The 14,681-nt window shown below is 40.4% G+C and overlaps 1 protein-coding gene across 3 annotated transcripts in view; it reads left to right on the top strand.

Moving 5' to 3' along the window:
* Positions 1 to 14,681, top strand: part of CPEB3 (cytoplasmic polyadenylation element binding protein 3) — a 273,954-nt gene that overhangs the window by 70,446 nt on the left and 188,827 nt on the right. For 2 of the 3 annotated variants that reach the window (XM_006880334.1, XM_006880336.1), the window contains exon 2: positions 4,672 to 5,687. In XM_006880334.1, the coding sequence (XP_006880396.1) occupies positions 4,683 to 5,687 (1,005 nt within the window). In that variant the 5' untranslated portion in view covers positions 4,672 to 4,682. Of the gene's footprint in view, positions 1 to 1,763; positions 1,875 to 4,671; positions 5,688 to 14,681 lie in introns of those variants that run through there. The other variant, XM_006880335.1, reaches the window with a different exon arrangement.

Raw genomic sequence — 14,681 nt, 5'->3', positions numbered from 1 at the left:
CCTTGTACCCCCAATATGTTTTTCCCAATTAAAAAAAAAAAGAGATTTAAAAAAAATTTTAAAAGCATTCTTTGATTTTATAAAGAAACTTTTTCCCCCTTAGTTGGAATACTTGAAAATATAGTATAAATTTGGTTAAGTCAAGGAAGTCTTCAGGGCTAAGATTAACCTTGCGTTGATCCTTTTAGTCTATAGTAAATGTAGCATGTTGGCTGAAAAGAAACTTTCTTTAAGGAAAGTAGATGTTGATGTTGTTAGGTGCCATGGTGACCCTATTAACAATAGATCTGAACCCTGGCCTTTCCTTTGCCATCCTCATCATTCCCAGCACACTTGAGCCCATCACTGTAGTCAATCACTCTGTCAATTCATCTGGTTAAGAGTCTTCCTCTCTTTCACTAACTGCTCTGCCTGCACCTTTCCAAGCATGATGTCCTTCACCAAGGAATAACCTCTCCTAACAAAAAGGGAAGAAATAGAAGTTAAAGTCAGAGTAGAAATAATCACTACTAGTACTTTTACACAGGATTTTTGGCAGATTTATTGACTTTCAAGTCTGTCAAACAATTAGCATCAAGTTGTTTGGTGTTTTCTTTAGAAATAACTAGAAACAAAGACCACAGAATGTTGCCAGTTAGTATCTTCTGGAAAGATTTTAGTTCTAATTGGTAAAAAAGGGAAATTGAAAATTAAGTTTTTTAAATGATGCTTAAGATTTTCAGTTCAATCAGTGTAGTCATCAACTGACATTTACTTTGAACCCTTTGGGTAAATGGCATTAAACCAAATCCCACAAGAAATAGTATCTTGTGACTGCCTGAGCAAACCAATAATTGAATTATTGTTCCCAGAAGCTATCGATAATAACATCTGATGTTAATAGCTGGAGGTTCCAGCTTGGAGTTATGAGGCTAAAAGAGGCAAAATAAACATCATTAAATACTTTAATGGAAATTCTATCTACTTTTTGTAGTGAATAAAGAAGTCACTGTCCTGTGCAATGAGACACTAAAATATTAAATTATTACTTAATATTCCATCAAATAATAGTGTAGATTTTTAGAATCTGGTGTATTTGACTGATCATTGTATGAATAATTAATTTTGACAATTAAAAATGAAGAGAGGAGTTGATTCACACAGTGAATCAGGTCGAATCTTAAATCATTTCTGTCTATACTGAAAATTAAAATACAAAGAAATATTGATAGATAAAATGTAAAGCATTTGTGGCAATTCTATTTTTAACTGACCTGCAAAATTATTATCACTAATATTAAAGTACTTTTTCATTCTGTATTCAAAATACTTCTTTTAAGTATCATCAGATTTTAGGTATTTTCTGAGTGATTTTTCCCCTTCCTTGTTCCTCCTCCCTACCACACCCCACCCCACCCACCTCACCCCAGTTTTGTAGCTCCTAAAAGATTCCAATGGCTTGCTACCCTGTTGTTAACCTTCTAATACCATTTAAGGTAGCTCTACGGGATGTATTTATTCCGAGTCCTGCAACCCAGTTTCTGTTTTAACCACGCTTCTAAATCAACTTGACAAACCAGTTTATTTTCACCTTTTCCATTTCAACAACTCGTGATTTAGATTGGTAAGAAGGATATAATGTAATCCGGTACAACCTCTTCCCCTTGGAATCTGTATTTGCGAGGCTTCCTCCTTTCTTGGCTGAACGTGCTGAAGTCAGGCAGAGTACCTTGTGAAGGACTTCAGCCCCCACAGTTCCCTGTGTGCGCATGCCCTCTCATCTTACAGTTGTCAAAGTGCTTTTGCCAGAGCGGTCACATAATCAACCTGAAAGAAGAAAATAAATACTGTACACTTTTAAATTTCATCGATCCTTAAAAACTGGATATTTAAAGGTAACTGCTGTTAAGAATTTGTTACTTGAAATTGGGCTACTGCATGTGAAGGAAGATCTATTGTGTGTGGTGGGGGGAGGGGAAGGATATACCTATTTCTCGGACTTAGCTATAAATAAGGAAAAAACCTTTTTAGGCTATACCTGAGAAACATTGCATGTTTACTTTGTAAGTGTTATCTTAACTCTGCTTACTTTTTGTTTAAGATGGCCTTATTTGTTAAAGGTGTGTCTTGACCTTGACAGAGTGAATTTATTCAGAAAGTGAAATTTTAATCTTTAAGGAGTGTTAACAAGAGAAATACGTTTTCACAGTATAATAAATATTCTTAAATTTAAAAGTTTGCTAATATGAATTACTACCCCTATAAATCTTCTGAGTCCAGCTTACTTTTCAGCCTTTTTTTGTCTTGTTTCATTTTAGTATTGCATAGCATCTTTATTTTTTCCAGCAAGAGTATGTAGTTTAAACTGAAAGCATGAACAAAAAGCATTGATACAAGTAACCAGAGAAGTGAGGTGATACTGAAATGATAATAAAATGCATATTTCAGCCATGATGATATGGCTATTGTAAAAGACAGTTTTCGGAACTCGATTCTTAGATTTATAGAGGTTTGCTGCAGAACTGCTTGAACCAAGTGTAAAAACATTTCTTTCTATAGCCATCACCTTTGGCAGCAGTGGAACTTAGTGCTGTATGAATTCAAGCTTTGGTTGCCTGTTTGTGTCATAGCTTTATTGTCATAGCCATTGTTTTAGACTAGGGGAACTGAGGCGTTTATGACATGCTAAGTAGGCTTTATTGGTAATAGCTGACAATTTAATTATGCTGTATATTATACTGGATTCTGCCTCCCCCTTTTTGGGTGAAAGGGAGAGGGAAGGCAGAGATATGAGTAGTGAAAAGGAGAGGAAGGTGGTTGTGAATTGTTTCCTTGCGCCTACTGTTTTGTCTGTGGATGAAACTTTAAAATGGAAGATAGAAGTTAACCATTTTACAGCCAGTCTTCGATACATAGTAGAATTATTTCAAATCCTATTTCTTGGTCTGACATATTTTTCTTGTTATTTAGAGCAGAAGCATCTCCATCTTTAATGCATTTCTTCTAGAACAGATATTATCATGAAAGGCCAGAGGCCAGAGTTTCTGTGTATCTGAATGCCCTGAGAAATACTTCTCCAAACAACTAAGCAATTGCATTAAATATATCTACTTTATTGTAATTATATGGAATTGTGTAAAAAAAGAACTATGTTTAGTCATATGCTCCTTTTTAATTTTTTTTGTGTGATATGCTCCTTTAACATTTCAAAAATACTTGTTTTCAGAGTCTCAGTACTGTAACATTTATATATTTGGGACAATTAACTTGCTCTAAAAGACACATCAACTCAATGATAACTACAAATATGGAAAACGATTGACCAGTGCTTATTGTTTTAATCCTTTAATAAAAACATAGGCAGTATGGCATAGGTGAATATAGCCCTTCTGTGCGAAATGGAAAATACCATACACTCCTTATATGGCTAAATAAAGCAGTGTTGGCAATGCACTATAATTACAATGTATGAGAGAATTCAAGTCTTTGTACTATGCTATTTTTAACACTTTTGCTAGCATATGGTAATTCAGGGTCTTCAGATCCTAATCTTTCATTGCAAATACTAGTGATAAGAGAATGGATTCTAAATTTACCAAAGTCTTGTGACCAAGGCAGCAGCAGGAGGATACAAAAATGAAATTCAAGCAACTCCAGAATTATCTTGACTGTCGACTTAAATCTCAGGGGTTTCTTAAGCACCCCCCTCACAGTCTCAGCTCTCTCTCTCTCACACACACACACACCACTCACCTCATTCTATTTCATTTTCCCTCTCTCTCTCTCTCTCTCTCTCTCTCTCTCTGACCTCAAATCCAACCAGAAGCTTTTCTCCACTCTGGAGTAATTCTCAGGGCTCCTGTTGAGACCGAAAACTCTGGATGCCTAGATCTCTCTTGTACGGCAAAATTGGAAACAAAACCAGTTGGAGAATAAAACCGAAAAATCATAAACTTAGAATAATAAGAAACAAGTACTTACAAACGTTTTAGCACATTTTTACCTCTTAAAAACGGTGTGGTTTTTTTAAGGAAAAAATGAAATGTCTTCTAACAAAATGGAGTAGCTGCAGCTACAGAGACCAGAGAATGATTGTGTATCTGAGTCCTCCTCCTACCAAATGCCAAAGATTTTCCCCCTTGTGGTTTGCTGCAGCTAAATGAAACAATTACCAAAGCAAGAAGGCAGCTTGCTAATCAAGAGGGATAAGATTGCTGTTTCTTTAAAGTGCTCGTGCCAGAAAGGGGAAAGAAAGGGTCCTGTGCTCCTGTCTTTTTAACCTTGATGAAGGACGCAGCAGTATTTATTGACGTATGCAAATAACTGGAGGAGGGTGGTGCTTGGGAAAAAACAGGAACCAGAATCAGTTTCTCATTGCAGGGTGAACACTCTGAGTTCCGGTGAAGGGAAAAGAGACGTGGCGAAATTGCTGTCTTTCTGTCTTTTAAACATACCTCTCATTAATACAGAAAAGGAGCCAAGACACCAGAAAGGGTGAAGACGTTATCACTTTATTTTCAGACCTAGCACCGCGCCACCCCCCACCCTGTGCTCCTAAATGGGAGATTATGGATTTGCATTGCAATTGGCCAGTAGCTGTGGCTCTGGATTTTTGCGAGTAAAACTCGCTTGCTTCACCGAGGGACATTAAAGATCACATTAACGATAACGCCTCTCTCTTTTCCTTTTCAGCTGCGCAAACCATGCAGGATGATTTACTGATGGACAAAAGCAAAACCCAGCCCCAGTCCCAGCAGCAGCGGCAGCAGCAGCAGCAGCAGCCCCAGCCCCAGCCTGAGCCCAGTGCAGCCGAAGCGCCATCCACGCCCCTCTCCTCAGATACCCCCAAGCCAGAGGACAGCAGCGCAGTGCCAGCCCTGAGCCCCTCCGCGGCCCCACCGGCCCCCAACGGTCCGGACAAGATGCAGATGGAATCGCCGCTCCTACCGGGCTTGAGTTTCCACCAGCCGCCTCAGCAGCCGCCACCGCAGGAGCCCGCAGCTCCGGGCGCGTCGCTGTCGCCGTCCTTCGGCAGCACCTGGTCCACAGGCACCACAAACGCGGTGGAGGACAGCTTTTTCCAGGGGATCACCCCAGTCAACGGGACCATGCTCTTCCAGAATTTCCCGCACCACGTCAACCCCGTCTTCGGAGGCACCTTCTCCCCGCAGATCAGCCTGGCGCAGACCCAGCACCACCAGCAGCCGCCGCCTCCCGCGCCCCAGGCGGCGCAGCCCGCGCAGCCCCCGCAGCCTCAGCCGGCACAGCGCCGCTCGCCTGCCAGCCCCAGCCAGGCGCCCTACGCGCAGAGGAGTGCTGCGGCCGCGGCGTACGGCCACCAGCCCATCATGACCAGCAAGCCCTCCTCGTCCTCGGCCGCCGTGGCTGCCGCTGCTGCAGCTGCTGCCTCGTCCGCCTCGTCCAGCTGGAACACACACCAGAGCGTGAACGCAGCCTGGAGTGCGCCATCCAACCCTTGGGGCGGCCTGCAGGCGGGCCGGGACCCTCGCCGGGCGGTCGGCGTGGGCGTGGGTGTGGGCGTTGGAGTGCCTTCTCCGCTCAACCCCATCTCGCCGCTCAAAAAGCCCTTCTCCAGCAATGTGATCGCGCCGCCCAAGTTCCCCCGTGCCGCCCCGCTCACCTCCAAGTCTTGGATGGAGGATAATGCTTTCCGGACCGATAATGGTAACAATCTGTTGCCATTTCAGGTAATGCTTGGGTGCACCCACCCTCTCCTTCCTCCTACCCTGCTCCCTTTGGCCCCTCTGCTCTTTTAATCTTTTATAGGGTTGTTTTTTTTTAAAAGATAGCAATGTCCAGATACGCTGTTCCCTTCCAAAGCTTCTCGTTCACTGAGGAGGCTCCACTCCTCGAGGTTGAGGGACATTGTGTCTGATAGAGAAGGATCTTTTACTTTATTTTCTGCTTTTTTTACCTTCTTTGACAAGTAAAGTGGCAAGTAGTTGCAAGGTGCCCCTATAGTCAGTCAAAGGATGAGTAGGATGAGATTTCCTTTTAGTAGCTACACATTTCAAGTTATGCAGTTCTGGGCTCAGGGTGCTGCCTGAAAACTGTTCACTCCCAAATCCCCTCTGTTTACTATGAAAGAGGTTAACAGCCCTTGAGTAGTACCATTTTAGACAGTTGCATATGCTCAATTAAACTAATGTGGACACATGTTACTATGTCTCACCAAGGTGCTGAAATCATTAATAGCAATCGTATATTGTCCCTGTCAGGAAAATGATTAGTGTGAGATTTCCACAAACACTCAAATGCTGTAAGGGACTCTAGTGAAGAGTGGAAATTTTAGGGAAAGAACCCTTCCTATGTTACACAGAAGGTCTTAGAAGTTCTTTGTATTTTTTTTCAAAGGAGACTCAATAGGACACGACCTTCAGAGCTGTATTGCAATGGAGTCTATTTTCTAACTAGCACTGAAATATTTAAAGCTGCAGTGTCCTTCACCAGTTGAGTTATTTAAGAAGACAATGCAGATCTGTTACACCATTTGAAACTGGGCAAAGTGAAAGTCTTGCAAGTTTAATGAAAAATGAGTCTTGTGCTTTGCTGTTAAATGCCAGTGAAAACTCAGGAAGTAGTGCCCTAGACAAAAAGGTTGAATGGAGAGGGTGTCCTTATTTCTGTTCTTGCTTTCTTTTTCTGATCCAGCTCATGGCCTTAGCAGTTGTGAGAGTCATGGACACAGGGAGGAGGGGTGGCTGAAAGGGGTGGTAAAGGGTGAGTGTTCAGTGGGAGGGGTGTGTGTGTGTGTGTTTGCTCTCAGGCAAACACATCCTTCACTTAGAAATTGACTTGGCTGTCAGCTTCTAGGCTATGTCAGAAAGGAGGGAGATGGAGGACTTTGGACACAACCCAATTTCGATGGTCAAGGAAATGAAACATTCTTTGAGCAGTGTTGAAAGATGGCTGAGCTGACAGTTTGGCAGAGGTAGTTTACATTGAAAGATGCAGTTGGAGCCTTCATTTTGTTGCTTTTTACATTTCAGACATATGGGGTAGCTCCATCTATGAAAGTGGAGATGAGGTTTGTTAAGAGCCATGTAACTCTCTAGGCCATATTAACTTTTTCTTTTTTTCCTTGCCAGTGTAGAGGGATCGACAGAACCCTTAGATTGAGTGTATATGACGTTTTAATTGGAGACAATCTTTAATCTCATGAAATGTTCCCAGGGATTCTGTAGGCTTGAAAGCTTTCAATGTTAAGGCATCTTTCTTAAGAGAGATCATGAAGAGGTGCAGTACAAGACAAGGTTCAGATCTGTTGTTCGGAGGGTCTCTGTGAGTTGTAGGCGACTCAGCGGCACCTTCCAACAACAACAATCTAAGTGTTACCTGTTTTAATGAAATTAAGAAACAGTCTAAAATGAGGTTAGTTTCGATTAGGAATCTACTTTCCGGAATTTTTGTGCTTAATTTTAAAAGTTATGTAGGGCAATGAGTCTGTAGTTTGGTAGGAAAGCCTCTCTCTTTTTAACAATCCCTCTTTTTAGTCTGATAGGTGACAGAATTGTTAAGAATGAATACATAGTGATGTTTCTGATAATGTACTCCCCTCAGGAGAACTAAGTAACAGTTAAGCACTGTGGAAAACCCTGTCATTTTCTAGGGCTGGGTCTCAACTCCTCTTGGCAACTGGTGGGTCAGTGTGATCCCCTTACCAAGGCAGGTTCCCTAGCTTAGAATGGTGCCTTTGGGTCTGCCTTATCCTATATGAGTTTTCCATAAGTTATCCAGAATATTGGGTTGCTAAGCATTTGGGAAATTTCATTCAAACTGAGTATAGCAAGAGCGAGGCTTTAGTAAGTGACTTCTCAAAATTAGGCACCCAAGCCCAGACAAAGAAGCAGTCTGGCATGCCTTCCTAAGGCTGGGAAAAATTTTTAGACTGATTGCATTGAGAAAGTCTGCTGTCAGGACCTCGCTAGAGTACTGAAGAGCAATGATGTCAGTCTGGAGACTAAGGTGCACTGGATCCAGGCCATTGTCTTTACAATTACTTGCTATGCATCAGAAAGCTGCAAAATAACTAAGGATGATTGAAGAAGGATCGATGCCTTTGAGTTGTGTTGCTGGAGGAGAGTGTTGAACATATTGTGGACTGCCAGGAGAACAAACAGGTCTCCTAGAGAGGGTGAAACCAGTTTCCTCTTTGGAGGCAAGGTTTTGGAGGCTGTGTCTCACTTACTTTGTGCCCGTAGCCAGGAGGGGCCAGTCCTTGGAGAGGGACATCATGCTTGGAAAGGTGGAAGGACAGTGCAGGATAGAGGACCCAGGATTGACTCAGTGACTGGAGCAATGGGATTAGGTCTGTCAGAGATGATGAGATTGCCCCAGGAAAGGACAGGCTTTAGAGCTAATCAGCTTAGGGTTGGTATGAGTTGCAGGCAACTCAATGGTATATAACAATAAGTCTTTTTATTTTGTTTAGATCAGCAATCAACAATCTTGGTACTGTTGTTGTTACTCATAGCGACCCTATGTACAACAGCCCTAAACTCTGTCCTGTGCCAATCTCACTGTCTCTGACACACCCATCCCGATTACTCCAATCACTGAATCAATCCATCTCATAGGGGACCTTCCCCTTCTGCGCTGTCCCTCCACCCTACCAAGCATTATGTCCCTTTCCAAGGACCTGTCCCTCCTTGCAACATGTCCAAAGTACCTTGGTACTAGCAGCCAGGAAATCAGACGACTTTCTGCATTGGGCTAGTCTGCTGTCAGGAAACTCTACAGAATAATTAAGAGCAGTGATGTCAGTTTGAAGACTAAGGTGTACTTGATTTAGGCTGTGGTCTTTTCAGTGTTGCACGGAGGCAAAGAGGGTGAAGTTCCATCTCTAATACTTTGAACATGTAGCTAATTGTGGTTATCCTTGGAAAGGGACACCATGCTTGGAAGTATGGAGGGTCAGCAAAGAAGAGGATTGACACTAACTGCAGCAATGGGGTTGATTGTGTTAGAGATCATGAAGATGGCACAGGATAGGGCAGACTTCCAGTCTGTTGGTCATAGGGTCATAATGATTTATAGTCTCTCTTTTTTTAAAATTATCATTTTTTTACCTACATACACATATTCATTGTGCTTTATACAGTCCTCCATTTACATTATATTTCATTCATTTCTATAGTAGTTCCCCCTTACAACAACCCGCCAACAACTAATTTTGTAAAAGTATGTAAGCCAGTTTATGAATCTTATTCTTTTTACCCCTAGTAGTTTATTTATAAAACTTGGAACACGAATTCAAACAAATTCTTTCAATTTCCCTCTCCTCTCCACCCATCAAATTGTACAACCCAATGATTACTCCTCCCTCCTCCTGCACATCCACATCCCTCTGCTTCCTGCCTCCCCCACCCCTCCTGGATCCTTATACTCTTCTATAATAACAGCTTTATACAATATTTACCTTGTGGGACTGAGTTAGTTCATTCAGCATACTGCTTTCCAGTCCCTCCCAAGTTAGGTAATAATTTACAAAGTTATTGCTCCTGCATACTGCATAGTATTCCATTGTGTGAATGTACCATAATTTCTCAATCCATTTGTTTGTGGTTGGACATTTGGGCTGTTTCCATGTTCTTGCGATGGAGAATAATGCTGCTATGAACATTGGTGTACAAATCCCAGTTTGTATCTCAGTTCTCATCTCAGGGTATATTCCCATTAGTAGAATAGTTGGGTCATATGTAATCTCTATGTTCAGCTTTTTAAGGAAGTGCCAACCTACCTTACAGAATGGTTGCATCATTTTACAATCCCACCAACAATGTATGAGTTCCTTTCTCACCACATCCTCTCCAACATCTATTACTTGTTGCCCTGTTAAACTTTGCCACTGTTACTGGAGATGGTACCTCATTTTGGTTTTGATTTATAAATCTCATTCTTTTTTTTAAATTTAATTTTTTTTTTTTTTTTGTGCATGTACCATCAAATCAGATCTGACTGGTCCAGGAGGAGATTGTCCCTCCTTCTCCAGCAGAGCATCTGGTCGATTCGAACCACTCACTTCTGGGATTGCAGTGCAGCTTCTTGCCACTAGGCCACCAGAGCTTGCATGAATCATATTCTTGATGGCACCTATCAACAACAGCAACAGGTCTCAAGTCCCTCTCACTATTCAGCATTAGCTCAGTACTGTGTAATGTACATACTTTCCCCATACATCTAATGCCTAGGTCTTATCTCCTTTTTTACAACCCTTTGTTTCTCTCTTCCCCCTTATCTTGTTTGTGTACACATGCCAGAGGCTCTGTAGTTTATCTCGTCAGTTAACAACTTGTATTTCTTTTGGGTCAGCTCATGACTCATTACACAAGCTTTTGTTCTCCCTACTCTGAAGATGGACCAGTCTAAAGTATATTTTTTATAGACACTCCATCAATGTTACTCATATGAATCATTCTGTATTTATATCAGATAGAACAGCCTATCAGGAAAGAGCTGTGTAAAGTGAATTTGGGCTTAACTAGCATTGTTGTCCTTGGACATATGTAGAAGGGAACTTTAACTCAATACTGTCCTGTCCATTCTAACTCATAATAATCTTCAATTGAGTCTTTAAGGCTGTAAATCTTTACAGGAGGACACTGCTCATTTTCTTCCCATGGGGTCGCTGGTGAATTCAAACTGCAGAGACATGGCTTTTGCGTTCACACAACTGTCTATGGATTATGCCACCACAAATCTGAAAATACTGTGTAGGAAATAAAATACTTTGGACGTGTTACAAGGAGGGACCGGTCCTTGGATAGGGACATCATGCTTGGTAGGGTAGAGGGACAGCACAGGAGAGGAAGATCCTTGATGAGATGGATTGATTCAGTCACTGGGGCAATGGGGGTAGGTGTGTCAGAGACAATAAGGTGGACACAGCATAGAGCAGGTTTTAAGGCTCTTGTACATAGGGTTGCTATGACTTGCAAGCGACTTGACGGTACATAAAAACAACAACAATACATGTTTGGAAGCAGACGTTGCATCCACTTCCTAAACAACATGCCTCTGGAAATTCTGTGAACTTTGAGAAACGAAGATAATTATAGAAAGGCTTCAAGTCTTTGTTCATAGGGTCGCTATGAGTTGTGCAGTCAGCAACAATAACAACAATAATATGTGAAGTGACTTGGCCAAATTTAGGTGAGTAGTTTCTATTAGAGCAGGGTCTGGAGCCAGACTCTAAACTGTGTTGTCAACTATGACTTAGAACTTATTGGACAGAGTGAACTGCCCTATAAAGTTTCCAAAGCTTGAAATCTTTTTGGAAGCTGATTGTCATCATCTTTCTCCTTCAAATTGGCTTGTGGATCCGTGCTACTGTGGCTCTTCGGAGGCCACATTGCCTGGGAATAGAGAAATAAATCCTAACCCTTGTCAGTTACAGGCTTCATAATCTGGAACAAATGTGTAAATATGCTCACCCTCAATTTCTTCATCCCCATTGGGAACAATAGTCCCTGCTCCATACAATTTAAATGAGAAACTATATAGTATTTAACACTGGGGCCTAGCCCACAGTGAAACCTCATAAATTTTGGATTGAGATCATTACTTTTTTTTTTTTTGCCCCATTTGATGCTACCCTCGAGATTTATTGCTATCTTATAATACAGCACAGTATAAGTATCTGAGCCTTTTGTATTTTTTTTTTCCATTAGTAATACACTAATATTGTAAGAAGGTAGTGTTCCAACATTTACTATGCTATATAGGTCTTATGGTATGCATTTCACCTGTAGTTTCTCATTGGAACTCCTTTATTCGGATATACTGATAAAGAAATTGAGAGTCAATACGTTTGCATTATTTACTCAAGGGTACTTGGCAGAGGATTTGAATCAGGCAGTCTGCCTTCAGAGCTGAGGTACCTATATATCTTTGGCTATACTTTACCTCCTGGACTTTAGTGAACACTGTTATGACCCATGAAGACACAACTGACTCATAGCTGACACTCACTCCACTGTTTTCAGAGGCACTAACACAGGAGGAGATTGCTATCTTTTTACCTTGGCGCAACTGGTGGATTCGAGCCACATGCCTTTAAATTGGCAGCACAACTGTTTACGACAAAGCCACCAGAGCTACTTGTACAATGTAGATATCGAAGATTGGAATGAAAGTGCCCTTTATATTACACTCTTAAAATGATATTTTTTTCCTAGATTTTATACTTCTAGAAATGGAAGAAAGAAAATAGAGTGACTGCACATATGAATACAGTGACCACTTAGATTCAGCAGTTGCCAGTGTTTTTGCTATTAAGTATTTTTGGGGAAAAATTCAAAATGGTTTAAGAGTATTTCCTTCTTTCTGTTTCTGCATCTCTTCTTTCATCTTCTCTCTTTCCTTTCACTAAAAAGTTGAAAGTGATGACAATAAATTTTGCATTCTCTGGTATGTGTAGTTAAATGTAGTTTAGTATTAATTTTGCTGGAAGATTATTTGTAATAGATAATAAGAGGATACTCAAATTAATAGGCTATGAATTATTTAAAAAGTCTTAAGAATACTTAAAATTTTAGGGAAAAAAATCTTTTTCAAACTATATTTTTTAAAAATCATTTTAGGAAATAATAGAAATAATCCAACTTATGCTTGCTTCTGAATAAATATAGTATGACCTAGATTTAAAATTGGAGACTCTTCTCTAGTTGGTTTTTTACCTACTGCTTTAATAAAAAAACCACTTAAGGTCCACCCAACCCCACAAACTGTTTCAGAACCTATTATGACATGGTTAATGTGAATGCCAGCAAAGCCACATTATCTGTATTCTATTTAAAAAAGGGACTTGACAGGAGGAATTTGGAGACAGGGAGGAATGAAAGTGTGCATGTATAAATAAATGAAACCAGTCTCTTTGTAAACCTTCACTAAAATAGCAAAAAAAAACCCCAAAACCCCCCAAAACAAAACCAGCCCAACCCCAAAACAACACACACACACACACACACAAAAAGAATTGGTTATATTAGAAGATTTTCTTTGCTACTGAAAACCCTAGTATGCCTTAGAACTGTTTATTGGAAAGAAGTAAGTTTTATATAAACTATTCATGACCTTGGAATGAGTTAATACAAAAGTAAACAGTCAACAAATTCATGTTTTTCAGTATCTTTTGACAAAAATATTATTTCTCTACACTAACATTCTTTCCTGGTTGGTCTGTTTTACTGCTTTTAAAGGGTTGTTTAAGACATCATATATATCAGTTGGAACTGGTTGCCTTTCTTAGGTGATTTTCGTCTTGCGGTCTATAGGTATTAAAAGATTATACTCTGTTTACTGCAGTATGAAAAGTTTGAGTAAGCGTTTAATGGAGGGAAATGAATTAAATGGAGGTGAACAGATGGTGGTGAGCATCCAAAAAAACTAGGAATAAGGAAGGCACTGGCTAGAACTCTGTTTTATCACTAATGACTGAATCCAAGTTACTTGTTCTAGTGATTGTTTTTCCCACTTGGGGGGTGGGGGAAGAGCTTGAGAGAACTCAGCTTCTAGGTATACATTATGAGAGAATGTGTACAATTTTTAAAAATTATGTAGTGTTGTAGTAGCATCACAGGGCTCTTAGATACCTCCCAAACTATTGTAATTATAGTCAAACCTAGAGAAAGCAAAAGGTAAATGAGTGGTGTTTTTGATTTTATGAAAATATTTATTCTCCCTGTGATTTTTAACTTTCAGATGAAATGGATAATGTGTGAATAACTTCTCTCATGAGGCTGTCTCTCTTTCCTTTAATCTGGTTGCTCAGAACAGAGACATTTTGAGACCTTTGCTAGTTACTTTTTTCTAAATACAACTATAAGGATTTTAAAATACAGAACACAGATTTTGTTGTGTTTTTTAGTTTCTAATAGAAGAAATACATTTTTGTTAACATTCAGTTGTAATGTGCTGCTGTGTGTTGAAACCTGGAACCAACTCTTTGATGAACCTCCAGCGTGTTTTCAGGGGCTGTAAAAATGCACAAGAGGAGCTTACTCATCTTTCTCCTGGAGAGCAAATGGTGGAGTCCAACTGCCTGTCTTGGGTTGACAGTGAAACTCCTTACCTCTTGGTCACCAGAGCTCCGTAATACTCAGTAGTCTAATGTTAAACACTAGTTTGTACCATCTAGAAATAGTAAAGGAGGGCTAGACAAATGTATCTCTGAGGGAGGGAAGAGCAATGAAAAGCCCTCTGTATATTGTGAGAACTGCCTACGCTAGAAAACCGGTGTGGTGCTTTGAGGGTTTAGGAAGTATAGATGGATATCATAAGAATAGTATAGATTCAAGACTGTCTCTCCGTACTTATGACTGACTTATTAATATACGTGTATGAGTTTTCTCTGCTCTGTGAACATTTTAATTGATCATAGAAGAAGTGTTTAAATTCTTTGTTTCCTGATTCTAATTGCTCATTTGTGTGGTTCTGGAGCCACCAAGGCTCTAACCTGAAGCACTTAACATGACTTCTCTGAGGATCATGACATCTGTAGGTTCAGTGTGGCTTTCAGGGATAAAATTAAGGATAAAGTCCTGGGTTTGCATCTTGAGATTTGTGCAAGTATAGTCACAGTTTCAAGGGGAGGCTTTCCTCAGGAGGTGGCTGTGGTTGGCAGGGGTTGAAAACTTTGCAAGGAATTTCCCTAGTAAACAATAATGTTTAATTAGTTAAAT

The sequence above is a fragment of the Elephantulus edwardii genome, unplaced genomic scaffold (genome assembly GCF_000299155.1).
Source record: "Elephantulus edwardii isolate Elephantulus edwardi_28Jun2011 unplaced genomic scaffold, EleEdw1.0 scaffold00007, whole genome shotgun sequence".
In the NCBI taxonomy this organism is placed as follows: Eukaryota; Metazoa; Chordata; class Mammalia; order Macroscelidea; family Macroscelididae; genus Elephantulus; species Elephantulus edwardii.
Note: the sequence above shows the minus strand (reverse complement) of the source record. Positions and strands in the feature narration are given on the sequence as shown.